General features: G+C 49.1%; 1 protein-coding gene across 1 annotated transcript in view; it reads right to left on the bottom strand.

The window, feature by feature from the left end:
* FOXO3 (forkhead box O3) overlaps window positions 1-22115 on the bottom strand; it is a 77177-nt gene extending 55062 nt beyond the window's left edge. The window contains exon 1 of the mRNA XM_032185516.1: window positions 21359-22115. Within this exon, the coding sequence (XP_032041407.1) occupies window positions 21359-21952 (594 nt within the window). The 5' untranslated portion in view covers window positions 21953-22115. The remainder of the gene's footprint in view (window positions 1-21358) is intronic.
* Between the last annotated feature and the right edge of the window lie 217 nt (window positions 22116-22332).

Raw genomic sequence — 22332 nt, 5'->3', positions numbered from 1 at the left:
GGCCTCGCCTGGCACTGAGAACAGGACAGACAGAAAAGGCCGACCTGGCAGCCCATGAGAAGGGAAGAGATAGCAGCTGTTAATTACTATTTTGCCATCATAAAGCTTCTGGCACTGACTTGGCTGATTTTCACATTAATTTATATGCTGTTTGTTTTAAACATAGAAGGAGTCAGGGCGAGCGGTAAGGGCAGGGTGAAATATTTCCTTGGCTTCAGTTGAGAGCTTGCAGAGCCAACACCTGGAGAAGCGGCCCAGCCCCAGAAAAAGCTGCCTCGGAGATTACATTAGTGCAAAGTTTTCTGGGTGGACACCAAAAGACGTCTCGGACCTACGAGAAGGATAATTGAGACGGACACTGGGTATTTCTGATGCCAGCCTTCGGCTGCCCCCAGCAGGAGGGGCAGACCCCAGCAGAGGGCATGGAAAGCTGTGAGCGTCCCGGCTGAAGCTGCTGTGCCCTGGCTCCTCCATCCTCCCCCACAGCAGGCGTCCCCCCGAGGTGCAATAGCTGCTCCAAAGCAGAAGGAAGGTTTCTTATCTGCTGCAGCATCGCCTCGGCAGAAGAGCCTGAGAGAGGCACGCAATAAAAACAGGGTGGTAACTGTAAATAGCCGGGATCTGTTTGGCTGCGTGGAGCCCTTTCAGAGCCATGAGGCAAGGCAAGGCTGCTGCCCCAAGGAACCTGGAATCTAATTTGGGCTGATAACAGCGGAGGATCACACAAACACTCTCGGAAAAAAAAATGGGCACAGAGGTAGAAAAGCCAGGAGCGAAGGGGGAAAAGATCACATCAATGGATTAAAACCAAAAACTTCTCTTGTCCCCACAAAATCATTATAGACGGTTTTGAGTCCATTCAGTCACGGCATCTTCACACAGCCTTGGTTTAGGTAAATAAATTGCTTTTAATAAACTTTGTTAGACCTCTCAAGCCATTTGTTAAGCCTAGGTTAATTGCAGAACACAGAGGTGACAGCTTTACTGAGAACCTTCTTCCTCTAGAAAGCTTCATCACTTGCTGCTAAAAAAAATCAGTTTGCACCTTGTACCAAGACTGCCTTAAAAAAATAACTTTCCTCTTTCAGAAGAAAAAGAACACACGCTCCGAACTGTGACTCTTTCAGAGTCGAGTTTCAAAAATCAAAATAGTAAATGCTAGAACTTGCTAGCTAACACCCAAAGGTTTATATTCGTCAACGAGATAAGTGAGGTTTTTGTAGCCAAATCAAAATTTTGCTTGTGTTGCAGGGACTGGGTCCCTTGCCTTCCAACAGAAGTGCTAACCAAGTCCTCAGATATGGCACCAACCATTTCTGAATCATGACGAAGACATCAGGGGCCCAGACCCTCTGAAAAGCACTCACTGAGCTTTCTGCTTCTCTGCTACCAAATGAAAAAAAAAATTAATAAATAAAACTTCAGTACACTCGAAGAACGGAGGCAACACGACCCCAGCAGTCGGGAAGAATGGGACAGAAAAGGTGACAGATTTTTCAGGCTCTATATGAGCCACTTCAAGAACGGAAAACAGACCTCTGTGGGGTTGTGCCTTAAGAAAAGCAAAATTCTGCACAGAAACATACAAAAAATCCTACTGATCACACTAATAAATGTTACACCTGCTGCAGAGCTTGGCTTCACCACATCTTCAGCTTGTTAAAAGACCTCAGACACTCAGGGAAATCCTTGGGTTAGGTTTGCTTTTGTCAAAAACCACACAGAGAGTGTGGTGATAGGACTGGTGATGGGAAAGAGCCTTTCATTTTCTGAGCATCAGATCAAAATCCCACCCAGGTCAGCTGCTGCTTGCTGTCTGATAGCTGTTAAAAGGCCTCTGTGAAACGAGGCAGCTGTTTTAATCCAGTTTCAAGTGGATTGTGCTTAGATCCCAAGGTGGTAAACACTTTAGCAATCAAGCAGACAGGCACATGCCCTTAACATAAAACTCGGTACAACCAGCACTAATCAGCAGCCACACCGGAGAAAAGCCAGGGACTAAGAGGAAGCTGGAAATCCAGTTACCCACTCCATTCCTAGAAATGATTCAGCCAGATTGGACTTAAAGCAAATGGGCAGAAGCACAACAAGTAGCTTGTCTTTGTAGCTATGTTTTATGAATAAGTATTTCTGCTCATGAACCCTTGATCTTCCTTCCCATAAAACGCTGTTGCAAAAGCCAACTCATATTTTCCACACGCACAGCGAAGTATTTGCTACCCATTCAATTCCTTAACCAAACAGACTCACTTACTCACTGATTTTCTCTCTGACCCCCTTTTCATTTTATTATTTTGTGTGTGTGTGTGTGTGTGCTTACGCTTTTTTCTCTTCAGGTCTTTCAGTATTACAGTATTCTTTCTGCCTGTGCTGTAGCTTGTTCTGGGAGGCCAGCAGACGATGACGGGACAAAGCAGTAAACCAATAAAAAGCATACTGGGAGTTCTGTTTGCTGTTTGCAAGCACATTCGAGTATGTTTTTTGTTTGTTTTTGTTTTTCTTTTTCCTGCTAGATTTGCATTCTTGCAGAGCAGCTGACAAGTGAATGAGAAATTGGTAAATACCTTGTCTGCGTTGTAATTAAAAAAAATAAAGTCTTAAACCTCTTAAAATACTGCAAATAGAAGCCACGGGAAGGCACGGCGAAGGGAATTGTTTTAGAAATCATACCCATGCAATAGCTACGTGTTAATTTCAAAAACGCTCCTCGAGCTGTTATGTCCAAACACCGGCTTGAAAATGAAGCACTCGGCGAAGTGCTGGCATTAGAGACAGCCTTCAGCCTGTGCAACGCCGCGCCGGTGGCACGGGGAACACGCCGTGCTGTCACAGAACGTGCTGCTCCGTCCTGTCCCAGTGTGTCAGCAGCGTTGCATCACTGCCAGGGAAACCACACAGCTGCCTCGCCGCCTTTTTTTTTTTTTTTTTTTTTTTTTTTTTTAATGTCTGTGTGTGTGTGATAGCAAATTTCAGCCCAGTAAATATTTGAGTGTGTGCCCAGCGCTAGGTAGCCGTGGTACGTCTCACTTATCACCCAGGCAGACCGACTTCGCTGCCCTATCCTGATTTTCAGGACGCTGCTTTTTCCCCAAACCGTGGACCCACGCGGAAAAATCACCCTCTCTCCACCTCAAAAGATGTCACGATTAAGCTGAAAGATGGGCAGCCATGTTATTGACTGTCGTTATCCCCTTAGGCCTCCGGGATTACTGCTTTCACTGGCCATTAGCGGCGTGCTGGCAGGATCCGTGCCGCTGCAAGTGGGCTCTGGGGCGATCCTCAGCAAACAGTGAATTCTGCTAAAAGGCAGCCAACAGACCCCAGCAGCAAAACGCAGGCAACTTCCCTCAGCGTTGACGCAGAGCCTGAAATAGGTGGGATTGATACCCGCTCATCCAAAATTTAGAAAAAAAACACTATAGTTCCTTTCAAAAAGTAACTTCTCTACTTCGGAAGCACAAGGAAAGCCCACTTGGGGTGAGATTGCAGGAACAACAATATTTCTCAAACGACAGAGACACAACCCCCCTGCAGATCCCTCCCGAGCACCTTCTTTGAATTCTGACAACTAAATGTATCAGTGTGAGACCATCAGCACCAGGTGCAGTTGCAAACACTCGGGCTGAAACCTGTAAGCTGCATACTTGTTCAGCCAGATTCATGTTATTATCTTTTCCCTTTCCTTTCACCGTGGCAAGAGTAACAATTTAATTAGAAGGGGGGGAAAAAAAAAGAAAAAAAGCCCGTATTATTTATAACTATGGCGCAAGACATTATTTTTAGCTGCAGAACTCTTAGGAAGGAAACAGTGCCCAGACCAATTTTCATGTACAACTTCCTGAATTTGTGATTCAGCCCCAAATTTCAGGGACAAGTTTAATTTAGGTTTTGATCCTTCTGACCTCAGCGTGTTTGCAAGCGCCCTGGGTTTGGTGCCTGCGGCTTTGCTGCTTCCCGGTCCCGTAGATCTGCAACCCGCCAGGTCCATCAGCTGCAAAACCCCTGAAAACGCGGTGTTTGGGGAAGGCAGAGCAGGGGAGACGGAGCTGTCAGCCTCGTGCAGGACCCGGGGAAATGTTATGGGGTGCCTACCAGCACTGATAGGAGCGGGACGGATCCCGTTACTGGAACTCGGCGTTCCCAAACAAACACCGCAGTCACAGGCTGCCCCTTGCCCTGCAGGGGAGAGAGATAACACCCACAGGCTGCCATTCTACCCTCGGCAGCACTTTTTTTTTTTTTTTCTCTTTTTAAACCTAAACTATATTTGACTTTGCTGTCATGTATTTCAGCGCAGCTGCTATTCTCAGGTTCTCCCAAAATACACACAGTAGGTACTGTACTATTGCACATATAAACAGCTACCTTCCTACCGCAGCTATTTATGATTAAAATAACTTTTCTCCATTTCTGATTTCATTTCCTCTCTTTGGGCCCCGTTCTACGTTGCACAGGAGGTGCTTTCAAGACTGCACCCTGAACCAACTTTTAGCATGAAATAAAGAAATTAAATTGCAGCCTCGTTAGAAGTTTAGAACATAACATCCAGGTTTCTTTACGGGTGACCAAAAAATAGGACATGGGGCAGGTCTCACTCCACGTGAAAACGAACTCTTTGGGTGAAGATGAATACACACTCTGGCTGCACTGGGAGAGGAAACAAGGAGAGGGCACGGTGGCAGCGTGCGGTTTAACAGCTTCTTCCACTGTTCTGGGACACCTTCACAGTTCAGGGGTTGTCCACGGATGGGATGTGTGATAAGGAGCCAGTGGCTTCCCCCTGTGTCCTTCCTAAACTCACCCGTCCAGCCTGGCAAAGGGTCTTCCTCACACAAACGCAGGTCTGGCTGGAAAAATGACCATCTCCAGCAACAGAACATCTTGTTTCCATTCTCCCTCACAGCGGGCAAAAAAGCCGAGTTAACCTCACAGTTAAAAAGCCGAGGGGCCCACTCGGAGGAACAGCCACCTCCACCCAGCAGTCACACCAAGCTCTCAGAAGGGCTCCAAGAAGCAGCTCGCGACTGCGCCCAGCCAGCCTGCAGTCAGGATGTTCAGACAGATGTTCCCAGCAGCTGGTCCTCGGCCAAAACCTCCCTCCAAGGTACCCGTCCCACTCGAAAACATCTTGCTGTCAGCACATGTATCTTTCCATAATCGAATACATTCAAGCCCCGAACTTCTTTTCTTTCCAAGGTTTTTGCACGATCCCTAACGTGCTCATGACATTACATTTTGGGGGGCTAAGGATGACACCTCCTGACTCTCAGGAATGTTAGTGTCCCCTGGACATAGTCTCACAGCCTCATGCCTCATCCACGACCACCCTGCCTGCTCAGCCAGCTATGAACAAATAATTAACCCACGCTGAGGTGAAGGCTCCTTTCTGCCTGCTGGGACGGGGCCTCAAGTTTTCAGTGTATGGCTGCTTTGTACTGAGCCCAGCATTTCCTAGAAACCCTTCCACGGACAGCTGTGCTCACAACCACAGGAAAATGTTATTTACATGGTCCCTTCCTCAGATATGACCTAACCAAGGGGCTAAGCCCACTGGCACGGAGATGGTGCCAATTCACAGCCCGAAGCAGCATGTTCCCCTCCTTCAGCCACAGGGCAGCTGTCTTTATCACAGCACTGAGTCCAACCAAGCAGTTGGGTACCTGTATACATGCACACCCTCTGAATTTGTCTCTTCTTTACACCATTTGGCAGTTTTCCTGAAGAGACATCGCTTTACAAGAGCTTTTGTCTTCCTCCTCCTTGCTTTTAAATCCCCTTTTGTTTATAATTGAGGACTTTGCAAAAGGATTTTACAGAAATTTGCACTTCTAGGATAAATTAGAAAAAGTATATGCACAACTTCATGGAAGGAACAATGCAACTAAATGCTGAAATGCTGAAGACAGAAGTGAAATTTGTGATCAGATGCTCTGGACATCCCTCTGTGCCAGTAAAGCAGGGGCTGGGGGTTACAAGAACAGCCCCGGGTCACTGCTCGCCTGTGTGCTGGTGCTCCTCCTGGCACGGGGTGGCCAGGATCCTCTTCTGACATCCGCCTATATAAAACAGCTGCTGGATTTGCAGTCAGAGGAAACCCCCCTCCTTTGTCCTGCCCTGCTCTCGAGATCAGACCAACAGGGAAGGCTGCTGGCAGACTTTTTTTGTCCTGATTTCTGGCCTGAGGTCCCCTGGGCATCTCACTGAACAGACACCCTGCACTTGCAGTGCCCTCAGCTTTTCCTGCCCTTTGCAGACAGTACATTAGTGGGGTGGTGTCCGGCTTTTTTTGGTTTGTTGTAAGGTGACGGGAAGTGCTTTGTCCCAAGTGGTGTGTGGGACAACTAGCAATGCATCAGAACCCAAAATTGTAGTCTCACCCCAAAATCACGTGGCTTTCTCTGATTTTTTTTTGCACCTAATTTTCACAGTTTTACTGAAAGAAGAACGAGCGGTTCACAGCTCAGACACTCACGCCAAACAAAGCTCTGCTTCATAGCCTAATCTCTAACCCACGGCGTGTTAACTCAAGGTTGTCACCTCTCCTACCTCCTTTCTGCCTTATTGTACACCACACGCTGGAAAACACGGAAAGCAAACAAAAAAATACAAAGGGCGCATGGAAAAACCTCGATGCAGGAGAGACAGGGCAGATTTTCTGATTTGATTCTTCACTTTTCTGTCTTCGTCAGACACTAAGTGGCACGTGCAGCTTCTTATAACCACACAGGCTGAGGATTTTTACCTGGTGTAAGCTTCAATATGCAATGTGCATGGGAAATAAAAGTTATGTGAACCCACAAATGCACCCTAACAGTTTTACAATCCATAAACCAACCCCCAGCCTGTCCCGCTGCACGGACACCCGTCTGCGCTTATAGATGAGTGCATTTGGCTTTTTTTCTCCATGCTTGGAGAGCACACAAAGTACAAGCACGTGGTTTCGTACGCTGAACAGGGCTGCAGAGCGGATTGTCCCGCTCCCAAAGCCTCTCCCTTAGCAGCAGCAGCGGAGGCACGGCAGAAACGCTCCAGCAAGTCAGCGCTCCGGCTCTGCAGAACTGTAAATGATTACAGAAGAACCGCCCTGCAATCAAAGAACAAAATGTGTGCTGGAGATTAATCACTTTCCAAGACTGGAAAGGAAAGATAGGATTGAGAGATAAATCTGGCTGCAGTGTTTATGCAAGCGTATCGTGCTCCTTAGGACTGAATGTCCCAGAACGTACGGAGGAAGTAAACAATGTGCTGGGGGGGGGGTTGGGGGGAGGCGAGTGTGCCGGCCCCAAATACGACAGCCCGGGAAGGACGCCCAACTCCCAGTTATGAAACAGCACCCTCCCAGCACTCCTCATTGCTGCCCGGGAAAATCTAAAACAAAGAGCTGGTAGAGACAGCCTAGGATCTCCCTCAGCTTTTCAAGTTTTCCTTCAGGGCCCGACGAGCGTCCTTCAGGCCCCGAGGAGCATCCCCACAGGCTCCCAGACCCTTTCTCCCTCCCTGAGGCATCACCAGGCCCGGCACACACAGGCACTTCTCGTCAGGATTTACTTCTGGAGGCAAAACCACTTTTTTCAGTGCCCCTCCAGCACGTAATCGCGCTGCTTTTGGCCGCTAAAGCGCTGCCGGCTCCCCGTTTTTGTGTAAACATGTTTACATTCGGAGCTCCTGCCCGGCTTAATACCACGCGGGCATTTTGAGGAAAACCCTACGAGGGCTGGATTTCAATGCGATGCTTTGACAGGCAATTACAAAGGAAGTAAATAGCGGGCGGCCTGGATTAGGGGGGAGCCGCATTTCCACAGAGGAAAGCTTCCCAGTGACTTGAGCCGCCACACGAGCACGTGTGAACACAAACAGGGCTGCGGCTCGACCGCCCTGTGCCAACACTGTGCTGTGCAGAAACAGACATTGAGAAGGAAAAAGGGGCTAAAAGGGGTAAATGACCCCCCCGGGGCTGGCTCTGATCCTTCAGGCCGAAACACGGGGCTGAGAGCCCGTGAAGCGGGGTCACGGCGCGCTCGCTGGTGCCCTGCGAAGAAGCACATTGGGGATCTGTGAGGTCAGGAGTTAAATGTGGCCCAGCACATCGCGTAACGACTGCCCCGTGTCGCCTGACTGTGGCCTGGATTTAGCCCCGGGGCTGTACATGAAACCTGCCCGGGTCACCGGGAAGCCACCCGGCCTCCAAAGCTCGCGGAGGGCCTAGGCCACGGCAGCTTGAGTTGCAGAAGTGCCAAGTCCCCGAACCACGACTCATGGCCACATTACAAAAATGCTACGACTTCGTGCAGACAGTTCTGGTGTCACCGCTGGCTGCTTTGGAGAAGGCTGGGGCCACCATGCAGCAATTCCTCCTTTGGGGAAGTCGATTCCAGGCCAAATGTGCAGCACTAGGGGATGCACTGCACCAGGGCTGCACACAGGGAAACCACTTCACAGAAACCAGCTATATAAGGTCCCCCCTCCCTGCAAATATCTGGCTTTGTATTAAAGCCAATTAACAATAATCTACTAATAACAAGACTGCGATGGAGCTGCAAGATTCCCCTACAGCAAAATCCTGCCAGTGCTAGTAATTGATCCAGCAATGTGTCCCAGCTCGATGGCACAGGCGTCTCCAATTCTTGGAAGCATTACATCCAGTCTAATTCCCCCCCAAGGTCACAACCAGCAGAAAATCCCAGTACATCATGACCCGGGGATCTGTGACCGAACAGCTGTTATCAATAGCCTGGGAAACTGAAGCACGGTATCCGAACCCTATCAGCCACTGCTCGTGAACCCCTCGGCCTCCCGAGCCACTGGAGTGCCTGGGAGAGGAGAGGTGGAGAACAAACTGCAGGTTTCTCTTGCAGGAGATTTGCCAGATTTGCCTTTGCACCACTTGTTGCAATACCTGTGTGCACGCACTTTATTGCTATGGAAAAAAGGCCCGACTGTTACCTGATTAAAGTTCCTTCATGATAAGGCTCAAAATAAGGGGCTCATAAACCACGTGCTCTGCACTTAAGCTCTTTGAAAGATCAATATAGGGTTATTTGTGCCCGTACATGAGTTCACCTAGCTCCAGGTCCATAGCAAGCTGCCTCCTGACTATGGCAAAAGCTAGGTGATGATTACCAGGATCATCAAAGACAAGGCACGAAGCTTGCAGCAGATGCAGAAGATAGAAGAAAACCAAGGAGCTACACTAAGAAAAGGCTCAAATATTTTCTAAACTAAATATACCAAGACAGAGGGATGCAGGATATGCTCTGCCTGTGGACTGTATGCTTTCTTATCTTACATACTATCAGTGAGGAACTTGTAATGTCTAGTCTCTCCTCAGCAATAGGGAAGGAAAAAGGATCAGCCTCTCACCAAGGAAATTACAACGATCACTACACGTACCATTAAATACATCACAAGCTTTTCAGGAGCTGATGCTTAATTTCTCTTTTGACTTTGGTGGAATATCAAAGACAATTAGCCAACAGTGCAGGTCACTGAACTAGCACGCATCAGCAAAACGATCAATCAGGTGGGGACCACTGGGTAAGTGATAAAATGGGTGATGAGCTTATTTTGACCTTGTGGCTGCCTGTTCGAACGCAGGAAGGTCGGAGAGGAGCCAGAGAGCACTTCCAACCCATTTCACAACCCATTCATCCAGGTAGGAAGCCACCTTCATCCTCTCTCAACAAAACCTTGCAATTTGCAGTGGGGAGGGGAAAGGAGGGCAGTCAAACACCTACTTCAACTCACCACAAAGCAGGCAAGGAATAGGATTCCAAGATTTTTGTCCAAAATGATCACTATTTTAAGGACTGTGCAGCAGCACCATGAAATGAATCATCTCAGACAGCGTTAGCTGTCTTGCTCAGGGCACACCACAGTAGACTGAGGTCTCTCTAAGGCTGGGTCATCGCTTACACAAACGAGCAATCCCTACTTACACGGTATCAGCAGTGAATAAGACTACTCAAATGACTAAGGATTTGCACACCGACAGCTCCAGGACTGCTTACCTACGGCTGGATTAGTTAACAAAATAAACAAAGTTGTAAATTAGAGGTGGTGCTGTGCGCCCCACCTACACCTCATATTGTCCAACACTTCCTATTATAAAATCCTGCTCCCAGTTGCTAATAGCTTTGCAAACCTGAACTGAAAGTATGATTGGAAAGAGGGTAAGCAGCCTGGGCTAGGCAAGACGCTGGAAATAGGAAATCCCAGGAGAGGGGAGAAACTGGGAACCAAGAGCTGGATAAAGAACTTGGCTAGATAGATGAGAGCTGATATGGAAAGTGAGGAGGTGAGAGATGATGGGAAAAGGAAGGAGAGCTGCACAGAGCAGGAGCTTGGGGTTGAGAGAGGATGCAGGGCTGGCTCTGGCCAGGAGCAGGGGGACGATGCTCTCCTGGGAGCATGGGGATGCTGGGGAGGCGATGACACGGAGCAGCAGACAGGGAAGGGCGTATTTCCTTACTCAGAGCTGAGTGTGAGCGCTGTGCAACCAGCATGGCACGGGGCCCACGCAGAGAGCACCGCGGGTGAACTGAAACCCTGATACCCCTCGAAGCACCCAGCCCAACTAGAGGCTGGGGGTGGACAGAGCGTGTGAGCTTGTTACTAATGATGGTGTCGCAGGGAACGAGAGAAGAAATTCCACGCCAGAGAGGCGACTCCGACACTTTCAACTTCCAAGCACTTGGCTTTTATATAGAAACATTTCTTTTTTGGTGTAGATTTCAGTATAAATGAAGTACGCTCTCACTCAGTACCTTCTGTTTGGCACTTCACTGAGCAGTGAGAACTACCCAGGCAGATTCTCCAGGAGTCATGGAGTATCCACAGGAATACTCCAGATACTCAAGCCATGCGAAATCCTACTTTCCTGCTCCCTGTCTGCTCCTGGCAGATGGGAAAGGCACGTGGCTGCCATGGCTTGCACCCCACTCGTCATATCTGGGGCTAAAGCTGCGGCCCTGAGCTCGTCCGTAGCTACGAGGAGGAATCGGTGGTTTGCTACTCGACAGCGTTTCCTGCAGAAAATAAGGAAGCTATCATCCCTCAGCCCATGCGGAGCTTTAAAAAAGCAACCACCATCCAAAGGAAAATGTCAAACCAGAAACCAGGCACTCAATACTGGATAAATTTAGTAAGAGGTGATGATTCAACTACAATCGAAGGAAATCCATACTTAATTTCTGAAGCTATTGTTACCATAGCGTTCGAGCAAACCGTTTTTCCTTCAGGCTGAGAGTACACCAAATCCACATTATTTCTCAACTTGCTACTATTTTTTTTCCTTTAACTAGAAAGTGTTGTCATACTACATGCTTAGTACGAGCCTGAATTAAAAAAAAAAAAAAGACATGTGAGAAGCTTTTGCCAGGGTAAAGTCCTGACACAGCTGTTGGAAAAACCCAAAATGAACATTTTCTCCTGGCCAAATCAGTGTTCTTTTCACTATTTATACTCTTGGATCCAGCAGCTGCAAGTGACGCTACAGGTCACGTTGTCCTAAAAGGACAAAGAATCTGACGACGCGCTCAAGTTTGGGAGGCTTGTTTGTACTCCCGGCCTCTCTCTGTGTACTTCACGGCACTGCTGCGCCAACGCCAGCTCGCTGCAAGTTTAAGAAGTGCACCAAACTCTCGTCCAAACAGATCCTTTGGCTAAGATTTTCCATTTTAAAAAAGAAAAGAAAAGAAAAAATAGACTACTTCTTTTCTGCTTCCATTTTTCAGCACCATAGGATCAACGCTGGCTGTTCAGCTGATAATACCCCTCTTTATTTGAAGTTATTTTTCTCCTTTCACCACCCACATTCATCTGGGACTTATTCAGTATTATGCTGCCTGACACTGGTCCAAAACAGCAAACAATTTCTGTAACTACACAATAAGCAGAGCACATCCTAACAGAGGCACTTCGTCATCCAAGAATCCCCTTATGTAACATCCAGCCCTGTACTGCAAAGAACGTGGAAAAACTTGTGGCGGGGTTAGGTACAGCTGTGCCTTTAACACAACTTCTTCCTGCTATCAGGGCTGCATTTTACAAGCAGAGGAACATTTCTGTACTTTGGCCTACTGTCATCAGAAAGAGGTGGAGATTTATGCCCTTTCTGCTTCTAAATTAGACTCCTTCAGTGCCCCGTTTTATATTCTTCCTGACAGGTCCCTATTTTGTATTAAAAAAAAAACCTGCTGTCACTGTGTTGCATAGCAAAAGACCTTTCCAGATGAAAGAGAAAAAGCTCTTCTTGCCACCAAGTCAAGTGGCGAGAGGAACTCCGTGGTTAAAACTGCGAGGCTGAAATCCTTTACCCAGCACTGTACCCATTTCCAGCAGGATTTGATAAAATTATAATTCACCGTCCAGAAACAGACTACAACACTAAACGTATTACACTGAGAAAGTCAAAATAGGTCATTCAATCAGCGTTATTCCCCCTTCGTTTCCAACAGAGCACACAGCAGTTAAGTAGTCTCTCTTGCAATTAGCATCATCGTTGTCTCCTCGGTGCCTAAAATCCACTGGGGAGACGGAGCTGCCCGTACTGTGCAGCAGCCCAGGCCCTGCTGCCCACCACCACTCCTCAGTAAGCACACAGAGCTGAAATCCTGCCCTCACTGATTCCAATCATCACCTTTTTCCTCGGGTTTCCAGTTCCCCAACGACACAAATCCTGCTGGAAATGGGTACAGTGCTGGGTAAAGGATTTCAGCCTCGCAGTTTTAACCACGGCCTCATCCCACTGCTCCCCCTGCACCCTCTGGCCAGGAGAGCTTCTACCCCACAGAGCCCTGAAGAAGGTGGGCTAGGAAGATCCTCCCCGGGGAACGGCGGGGCACGAGCGAGTTTTCCTGGCTGTGAGAAGCCTGACATATGCTTCCGATGCGTTTTAATTGAGTAAAACGTTGGAAAGATTTTATTTATGTTTCTAATTAGGTAAACAGTATGCTTCCTCCACCTGCTCCAAGCTACCCCACTAGGCCCCGTAGACATCAGATGCCTACAGACATACCTCGGGTTGATTTACTTCCCACTGCTCGCTCGCAGTGCCCTTCCTCCTCCTACCCACCACTTTCCCTCAGTTTTCCTACTTCAAATGGCCTTGCTGTTGATTTTCAAACACCTTTGTAACTTTACGGCTCCCTTTCCCAGGGTTTTCTGGAAAACCCCTCTTCGTAAGAGATTTCTCTCTCACTTCAATTATGCAAACCTCCTCGCACGTTTTAATCTGAAGTGCTTTCACCACGCAGGAACCAAGTTGTAAGAGCAGTGGGGCAAGAAATAAATCAGCTTGGGGAAGTTGAGAATCACACTGCCACCGTAACGATGCAAATAATCACGGAAGGTCTGCAGGCTGGAAACCTCTGGCCCGAGCCATTCAGAGCTCTGACACGATTTCCATTTTCAGTTCCAAGATTTTAGACGTGGCCTACTTATCTGGGCCACGTACGTGGCTCAGGCTGTACCGAAGTAGAAGCTGCTTGCACAAGGTTCACAAAATGTTCAAGGGTTTTTTTTACAGCTTCTCGGTGGCAGCATCGCTCTTGGCGTCAAGGCTATTCTCCTCCAAAGGCAGAGCAGGCACAGCCGCCTCCCGCTGCAGGTCTTGATGAATACTTCAAGAAATACCAGTCACTCTGAAACCCGACATGGCAGACAAATGGTTTTGAGTTCCCCCACACTTTTAAACCCAGCAGATAGTGTTGCACAAAGCAGGGACAGCGGCCTCACCGGTCTCAGCTTACAGCGCATCTCAGGACACGGCCTGAACCGGCGTCACCTTCTCCCTAGAATTCCTGGAAAAAATCTTCTCTTGAAATTAGGTAAGGGCCAGAGCAGCTTTGCAGAGCAAACAACAGGTTATAGGCTTTCAAGAAACCGCATCACTGCTCTCAGAGCAAAACCAACCAGCAAAAAAAGGAGGCTGTGGAAGTCTTACACTGAAACCCTCTTTGTTTAGCACTGTTCACTCTTATCAGGAACCCATTTTATGTCCTAAGCATATCTAGAACTTTATATACGAAACCAATAAATCCTCCATGAAGCACTAGCAAATATATTTACCCAAGATTAGGAGTTCACAGTCTGACTTCACAAACACCCCGGTCATAAAGTTTTAATCTGGATTACGTCTTGCGTTTTAAAGTGTGTTTACACAGTGAATTTCATGTGGGAAGGTGGGGCGACCTTTTGTCACCACCCATCTACAGAGCGCTGAAATGTCTGCTTGAAGAGCTTGCATGGAGAGGAAAAAAAAAATACAGGAGGTTTTAAGAGATGCATAACTGGAGGATATATCTAGATAATGTGGTCCACACTCTAGATAAAAAAAAATGCAACGCTGAAGTCATGTCCTAAAATAATTTATTTGAAATAAATACATTTTAAGAGGAATTAAAAAAAAATCTTAGAATTTTAAGAGTCAGGCCCTGCTCTCAGATACCTGTGGACTGTGATAAACTGGGCTGGACCCCTGCAGAAGGATTTGTGCCCCCACTGAAAGCTGCGCGGCCGCGTGCCCGCGTGTTTGGGTGCCCCTCTATCTGCTTTCCCACAGCAGGCTGCGCCCGCTCCTCACCAGCCTCCCTGCTTATCTGCTGGCCTCCCAGCCCTCTGGGGCCACGATAAACAGATGTCACCTCCCTGCCAAAACGCTGGCATCCAGCCCGGTTCGGCTCCTTCCTCCTCATGAGACTGGGGAGCCAGCAAACCTCCCCAAAACTTTTCCTTAGGACCGTGTCACGCACGTCCCCAGGGTGCTCTTCAGGAGGAGACGGAGGTCCAGGAAAGCCCTGGGGTGGGCAGACCCCAGCGAGTGCCGGCCCTGCCAGCGGGGGCAGAAATTAATAGCAAAATACAAGCAGAAGAAAAAAAAAAAAAAAAAAAAAAAGAAAAAAAAAGCAGAACACCTTGCTGAATAAACGAGTTCAAGTGAGAACACCGCATTTCATAATTCAGCTCGCGAGTACATAGCATGTTTTGATCAAGCAAGCAATTAATTCTGTTCGTTACTGCAAGTGTGTTAGCAGACCCAATCTTCGCAAGGCATTTATCAGTACAAATCCCCAGAAAGGCGTTTTTCCATCAGTGAAACCTTGCAGAGGCATTTAGTATCAGTAGGGATCTTTCAATAGCCTTAATAACACCTCTGGAGTCTCCCGGGACAGGAATGAGGACTTGGGGGTTGGAGAAGCGAGGAATGGGATTTTTAACGAAATACTGGCACTTTGGAGACTGGGCGAGTGATCTCTGCTTATGGCTGTCCTCATCTCACAGGTTTTAGACCCGTGACAACTTTTGCCCAGCGTATGGTATCCCGTCACGCACAACTGGAGCACAAGAAAGCCGGCACAGCCTCGCAAAGAAGCACGGTATGCCCCATCCTGGCTTGGTCTGAAGCAAGTTAGAACAAAACATCTCCCTCCGAAGGAAAATCCCCTTCTGTAGACAAGCCACTTTTTAATAATAAGTGCTAAATGGACTATTCAAGCAGGTAATTAATGTTAATTAACATATGTCAGGCCATAAATTGGCTAAATACACCTCATTTTCCAAGCTTAGTGTGTGGCAACGCTCAGGAAATTGTAATAAAGAGGAACAGTCCAAGTTTGTAGAAGTAGAAACAAAGGGCCAACAAAAGGTTAAACCTAATCTTCACTTAACTCCTGATGTGCTGAGCCTGCAGTACTGAAAACCGAACGGCGGAGCGCATGACTTCAACATTTTGGTTTTTTGTGCTACCGAACCGCTGCACGGATTGTCAGCCCCCAGAAAAGCCACATCAAAAAACCCGCGGCTCCCTCGGCGCCGCGTTATCGGCGGGCCCGGTGCTCGCTGCGGGCCCTGAGCCCCAGGACACGCCGAGGCTGTGGCCCCTTTCCCACGTGGATTTGGGAACGGGAGCTTTTGGCCGCAGCAGGAACGTCAGTCAGATGCTCGGAGCTCACCCTCCACCGGAGAGATCCTGCCTCGAGATGAGGAGGGCCGTACACCTTTAAAAGGTAATCTCTAGCTGCCATATTACAACCCTGCCCTTGGGCACTTTTTCCGTGACAGAGATAGCAGGAAAGCTGTTCCAGAAGCGGGAGAGAAACATGAACATGTGAAGGTTTTAGTCTGAGTAGCAACTTGCACTCGGGAGCATTTTTGGTTTCTCCCCTGGCAAGCTGCTGCTGCACCACGAACCGCTGTAATCGCCCTGCAAGCAAGAAGTGATCTTCACAACGGAGTTTCCAGACTTCACACCAACAAGTTGGCTGCCAAAACCTTGCAGGGCACATTTAGGAGGCTGCCACCTTGAGAAATGATCTGGCTGCTCGCCCTGAGATGTGCTTTATCCCCAAGACGGTCGCTTCACCCCCTCTGGACGAAGTGCACCCGCCGTGATTTTGGGGGCGATTTCATGCTGACTGCACGCTCTCCCTGTTCACTCCTCCAAGCTCCTGGCTTGCAGAAGCACCAAAATGACCCGAATGCAAAATGGCCCCGTGCAAGAGACACCGCTGGCTGTACGTGGGCAAAGCCAAGTGGAGGCAGGACATCCCACAGCAGGAGTGCTGCCCACCTCTCTTCCCCAGTGTGATCATCTCCTTCTCACTGCATGGCACTGTAATCTGTGCCTGGTGCCCAGAAACCTACTGCACAAACATGGGGAAGACTGGATCTTTCCTGAAAAACACTTGTTTGCCCATACCAGAGCCTGTGACTCTTTACAGCCGATGACATTCACCGAGGCGATGTGTTTATATCTGTATTTAGCAAGCCCTTAAGCAGACGTGCTCCTTGCTGTCGCACGGGGGAGGAAACAATGTCAGTGACTCTCCAGAGCTACCCAAGACCTGTGTCTCCTCTAATAGCTGTTACCTGCCCGTATGGGCAAGGGAAAAGTGAGATCAGGTACAAAATAATGATGTGTGCTAGTAGCTACACGTGGCTTCTAATGCAAAGTTAAAAAGTCATTTATTACTTTGACACTAAACTATATTCCTGTTTGATGCAAGAAGCTGTCACCTAGCAGTTTTGAATTTGGGGCTGGAATTGTGTATCTCTCTGTTCTGCTCAGCACAAACTTTACTTACAAATGTTACAGAGCATTTCGTGAAGTTATAGCCTAGTAAGGCTTTGGTCAGGTAAGATGCTTAAGCTGTAAGTTTAAGCACACAAGTAATCCCAGTAAAGTCCCAAGGAACTATTCACGTGCTTAAACCCGTGCTTGCCCCACTAGATCAAAACTTAAAATGAACAGACTATAGTTTGTAACCTAAGCCCTTCTGCATGGGCAAGCAAGGAAGCTCAAAATTAGGAAAAAAAAGAATATAATAGAAGGTTGGAAAAAAAAAATACTAATGCTAGCAGTTAACTGGGAAACAAAGTCTTAAAAAGAAAGCGACGGAGAAAAATGAAGCTGATGCAAATTCTAGTTTTACACTGCTGCTCCTGATAAAGAAGCTATTTGCTGTTCTGAGGAAGAAGAAATAAGAAGAACAGAGAGTGGTGTTGCTTCCTTCCCACATCCTTTGCAAAAAGATGATAAAAAACGTCCCACACATCTTGCATATTAGCATCTGGCTAACAGATTTAGGCATCTGTCTACATGGCTGGCAAATTTCTCGAGTCTTTTCAAGTCTCAGTAATCAGAGAAAAGACTCGCACGTTTGCCACGCTGAAGGAATTGCAAGACTTCAGGACATGCCGGTCAATAAAGCAAGGTAATGAACGTCTGTGTACAAAGTTTCCAAAAATCTACGCTCCAAAGTAAATATCCCAGCGGTTAGTATTTATCTTTCTCGAGGAAGACAAATGCCACAGGTGTAAAGCAAACAAGCTTCTGGTATAAAAGCAAAACTAAGCAAATCAGCTGTATTTAAATTTGGGAGTTACTGATATCTGCGTATGAGGGACCAGATTCGCAGTCTTGCGATACTGCTCAACCAAGAGGAAAACAGTCCCCCTAGTGTGCTCTTCATGCAGAAAAGGCTGCGTTTCACAAGACAGTGCTGCAAGAAATCACAAAATAGGGTTATAGGAAAAGGTAGGGAAGTACTTCAACATGCTCTGGTGACACCAGGAACCTCTACTATATACGTGGATAGAAGGCTGTTTGGTTTTCTATGTTAAGACTACCGAGTATAGCAAATTGCTGCATCCTCAGTATTTGGGGAAAAAAAATGGGGGGAAAAAAGTCACCACACTAGTTCTGCGACTGCAGGACGTGGGTCAGGAAACAGACACTCGTATTTGGGAACACGGGGAGCTCTACCCATCGAGGAACCCCGTGGAAGTAACTGCAACACCCGGCCTTGCAGTGGAGCCAGCTCCCTCGCAAACCTTTCCCCCCAGCTCCGGTGATAGCGGATTTAAACGCTGCCTTGCCACAACTATTCCAGACAGTCAGCAGATATCGAAGCACGCATCTAAATCCTTCCCCGTGATTCGAAAGCACGCAGGATCGCAGCGAGCCGGGCTGAGGGTGGCATGCAACAGCGCGCGAAGCACGCCGGCTCCAGGGGGACGCCCTGCAGGCTGCTGCCCCTCTGAGCTGCCGGGCAGCGCTGGCGTAGCTGACATCCCACCGGGGGACAAAGCAAGGAGGCTGCTGGCGTGTGCACGGGGCAAACCTTATCTGAAGGAGCGGAAACGTAATATATGCCTTCCTAACCACATCTGAAATATTCACTTCTGCTTTAATGCCCTAGGCGAAAAAGAAAAAAAAAGAAAGAAAGAAAAAAAAAGTGTAGCCGAACGATAGTTGTAACTTTAATTTATAGCTCTTAGAATAATTGTTTTGAGGAGTGTAATCCTGGCTATGCTTACGGATTATGGTCTTCAGCACATCTCACTGGAAACAGCATTAATATTTCACATATAATAATACATAACCAAACAAGTTACCTTTGCTTAAAATGACAATTTTCCCTCTCAGGGCTAGAGGAGAACGTTGCTAAATGTACTTACAGCCTTCAAGGATGAACTTAGTTGTGTAAAAATATTCTAAATTAAGATAAAAGCCTCCTGATGCAGAAGTATTTTCTGTTCATTTAAAACCTCAGGGTAACTAGCAATCTGAAAAAAAGTCTGATGTGAAAAGCTGACATTAGTTCCTGAAGAGTTGTATTCATTACCTGTGAGGGAAACAGAGATGATAATAACATATAATGTGTTTTAGCATCGGGAGACTAAGATGGAGTCTCTATTTAAGAGTGTTGCTTCTGCAGAAACTCATTTACTTTCCAGGCGACTGAAGTATTTCTCTCCTGAACGTACAGGCACGGCGTGAAAGAAACTCTCGCCCTGCTAGGAGCTGCATTTTGCAGTTCTGGAAGCCTAGCAAATGATTAGCTCCTGACCTCTCCTTTGCCCCTTTCAGGACGCCCCTACCACCCACACACAAACGCACGCTCCCTGAACGCGACCCTACGCCTTACCCTAACTTTCAAAGGCAGCTCACAGTCATTTAAAGAGGGAGATTTTTCTGCCACCGATGTGCCTGCGTATTCTGCAAAAGGTCATCCTGAAGGCTTGCGAGGAACTTCTGAACTAAATTATATCGGAGAAATCTCAAGGGATCCAAGTTTTTAACATTTTAATTAGCTCCAAGTACCAGTTAATGCTGCTCAGAAAAGGAATCAATATCAAATTAACAGTATAAATTGTCAGAAAAAAAAAATGTGACTGTATTAAGCATACTAATCAATGTAAAGCACTTGGCGTTACGGCCCGGATCCTGCTTCTGCTGAAGCGAATGGGAGTTTTGCCACCCAATTCAGCCAAAATGCTACCAGCTTGATAACCTGGTGAGTTGTCTTTCAAGGCAGGTATTTACTGAAAATTCAAAGGATCAGATAAAAAAAGCGGGATTTGTCACAGCAGCTGACAGCTAAAGCCCCTGCCTCTCTCTGCACATGATGCCAAACCACTCAGGGAGGCCGGGGCTGCCGTGGTGAGGTTTAACCCTTTGTCACGATCCGTGTCACATTCGTGAAGTCACTTCAAAGCCCTGCACCTCGCACGGCAGCGAAAGCTGCACAACCGATCCCTGTCTCAAACCAGCTGCGCCACCGATATAAACTTTGTGCTCGTATCTCCCCAAGCCTGAGACGAGCACATCAGCAGAATGCTTCCTCTACAGGGCTCTGTCTGGAAGGTAAAAACCGTACAGCTGCAAAATTCAGCTCCTGACAGCAGGTCCTACTCGGGAACCGAAATGTGAGACAGAGCTGCTGGCACGAGCACAGCCGGAGACGTTTCATCCCTGCGATAGCTCTGACTGATTTGCCGCACAGAAGTTATCCCCTGCTCCAAAGACTGAGAGATCCGCAGTGTAAAAGCCGATTTCCCCGTAAAACCAACAAACTCCCCCACCAATTTACCTTTTGCTCACTCCCTGTCGGATGCCCCGAACATCATCCCTCGGCTCCATCCCGCCGGGATCTCCCTCCCCAGCCTGGAGCCGCGTCCAGAAGCACCCTCCTGGCTGCATGTACCTGACATTTCGGCACCGGGGACGCCGAGGGACGGCCCTAGGGAGCAGGGAAGGACGGAGCAGGTCTGGGACGAGCTCGCAGCCTGCCTCGCACGCCGCACCAGCCGCTGCTAGGCCTCGGGCTGCGCACAGGAGAGCAAAGCCCCAGCTGCACGCCGCGTGCGCTGGGTAAACAACCCACAGACCGGGCTCCATCGGCTTCTTTTCGTCTCATTTATTAGAACAGCAGCGATCCGGGCTGCTGGCTGGCACCACCACGGGAGGAAGAGCCCCGAGAGCAGCACCGTCAGTGCAGGGGACGCCAAGCCAACGTGCAGGGTGGCCACACGGCCACCAGCTCCACGGCTCGGCCAGCGTCCCGGAGAGACGCCAAGCCCTGGGTTTCCCTCTGCTGCCTGTGGGGCACGTGTGGCAGATCGCTGGGTTTGCTGTGCTGCTGTGGTTTTGGTTTTTTTGTGTTTTCTTTTTTTTTTTTTCCTTGAAGGAAACAGGAGCTGCTCTGGCGCTGAGCTTTGAGACTAGGGCTGGCGCTGCGTGAAAGCAACTCCGCTCGCTGCAATCGCGAGCCATACGGTGCGTGCAACTTCAAAACAACAAGCCTTTGAGAATTATGTTTATGGCTTTAAATAAAGCCCTTTTTAGACTTTTGGGGGCACTTTTTATGCTCTTCCTGCTCACCCCCACCTACAGCAGACCAGCCTGCTCCAGCATCTCCCCTCACTCCACCACCTGCACAGGGCACCAGCGACGCACCCCACACACCCCCCACCCCATTTCATCCCCCTTAAACCTATTTTTAAGCAAAACCTCGCGCCGGCAGCCGCATCCCACTCGCGGCAGGCGACGGGGCGACCCCCAATTTTTCCCCCTCACCTTCCAGCCGGCCGAGCTGTTGCTGTCGCCCTTGTCCTTGAAGTAGGGCACGCAGCGGACCATCCAGTCGTAGATCTGCGACAGGGTGAGCCGCTTCTCGGGCGAGCTCTCGATGGCGCGGGTGATCAGGTCGGCGTACGACAGGTTGCCCCAGGCGTTGCGCCGCGACGAGCACTTCCTCGGCGCTGCCGCCGCCGCCGCCGGGCTCCCTCCGAGCCCCCCTCCTCCTCCTCCTCCTCCTCCTCCTCCTGCAGCACCCCCCGGCGACGAGCTCGGCCCCTCCGAGCCCCCCCCGGGCAGCGGGGCCAGCAGCCGAGCCGCCTCCTCCGGCACCACAGCGGCCGCCGCCGCCTCCTCCTCGCCGCCGCCGACGGCCATGGCCGAGGCGCCCCCCTCGTCGTCGTCGTCGTCCTCCTCGGGGATCATGGAGGCGGCGTCGGCGGGCGGCTCGCCCGGGGGCTTGGCGGGGCTGGGCTGCAGCTCGGGCCTCTGCAGGGGCCAGGTGCAGGAGCGGGGGCGGCTCTGCGGCTCGAACTCGGGGTCCAGCTCCACGGCCAGCGGCGACAGCGGGGCGGGGGGCGACGCCTCTGCCATCTTGGCCCCGGGGCGCCTCACTCCATGCGGACAGGACAGGACAGGACGGGACGGGACCCCCCCTACACACACACAAACACCCCCCTTTGGTCCCGGAGCCTCCGGTCCTTCGGGGTGCAGCCGAGACTTTGTGGGTTTTCTTTTTTCTTTTTTTTTTTTTTCCCCTCCTTTTCTTCAGAGCGCCCTAAAGGGAGCCCGAGTCTTTGCAGCCGGCCAGGTGCATGCTAGCGTGAGCCCGTCACTTTGCGGTGCCCCCTCCGCCCCAAAAATCTGGTGAAGGCCACCCCGGGGGTTTCAAGAAAAAAATAATAATAATAATAATTAAAAAAAAAAATAATCGCCGATAAAATCCTTCTTCTCGCAGGGAGAGGCAGAGGAGC

Source organism: Aythya fuligula, chromosome 3 (assembly GCF_009819795.1).
Source record: "Aythya fuligula isolate bAytFul2 chromosome 3, bAytFul2.pri, whole genome shotgun sequence".
NCBI lineage: Eukaryota > Metazoa > Chordata > Aves > Anseriformes > Anatidae > Aythya > Aythya fuligula.
Note: the sequence above shows the minus strand (reverse complement) of the source record. Positions and strands in the feature narration are given on the sequence as shown.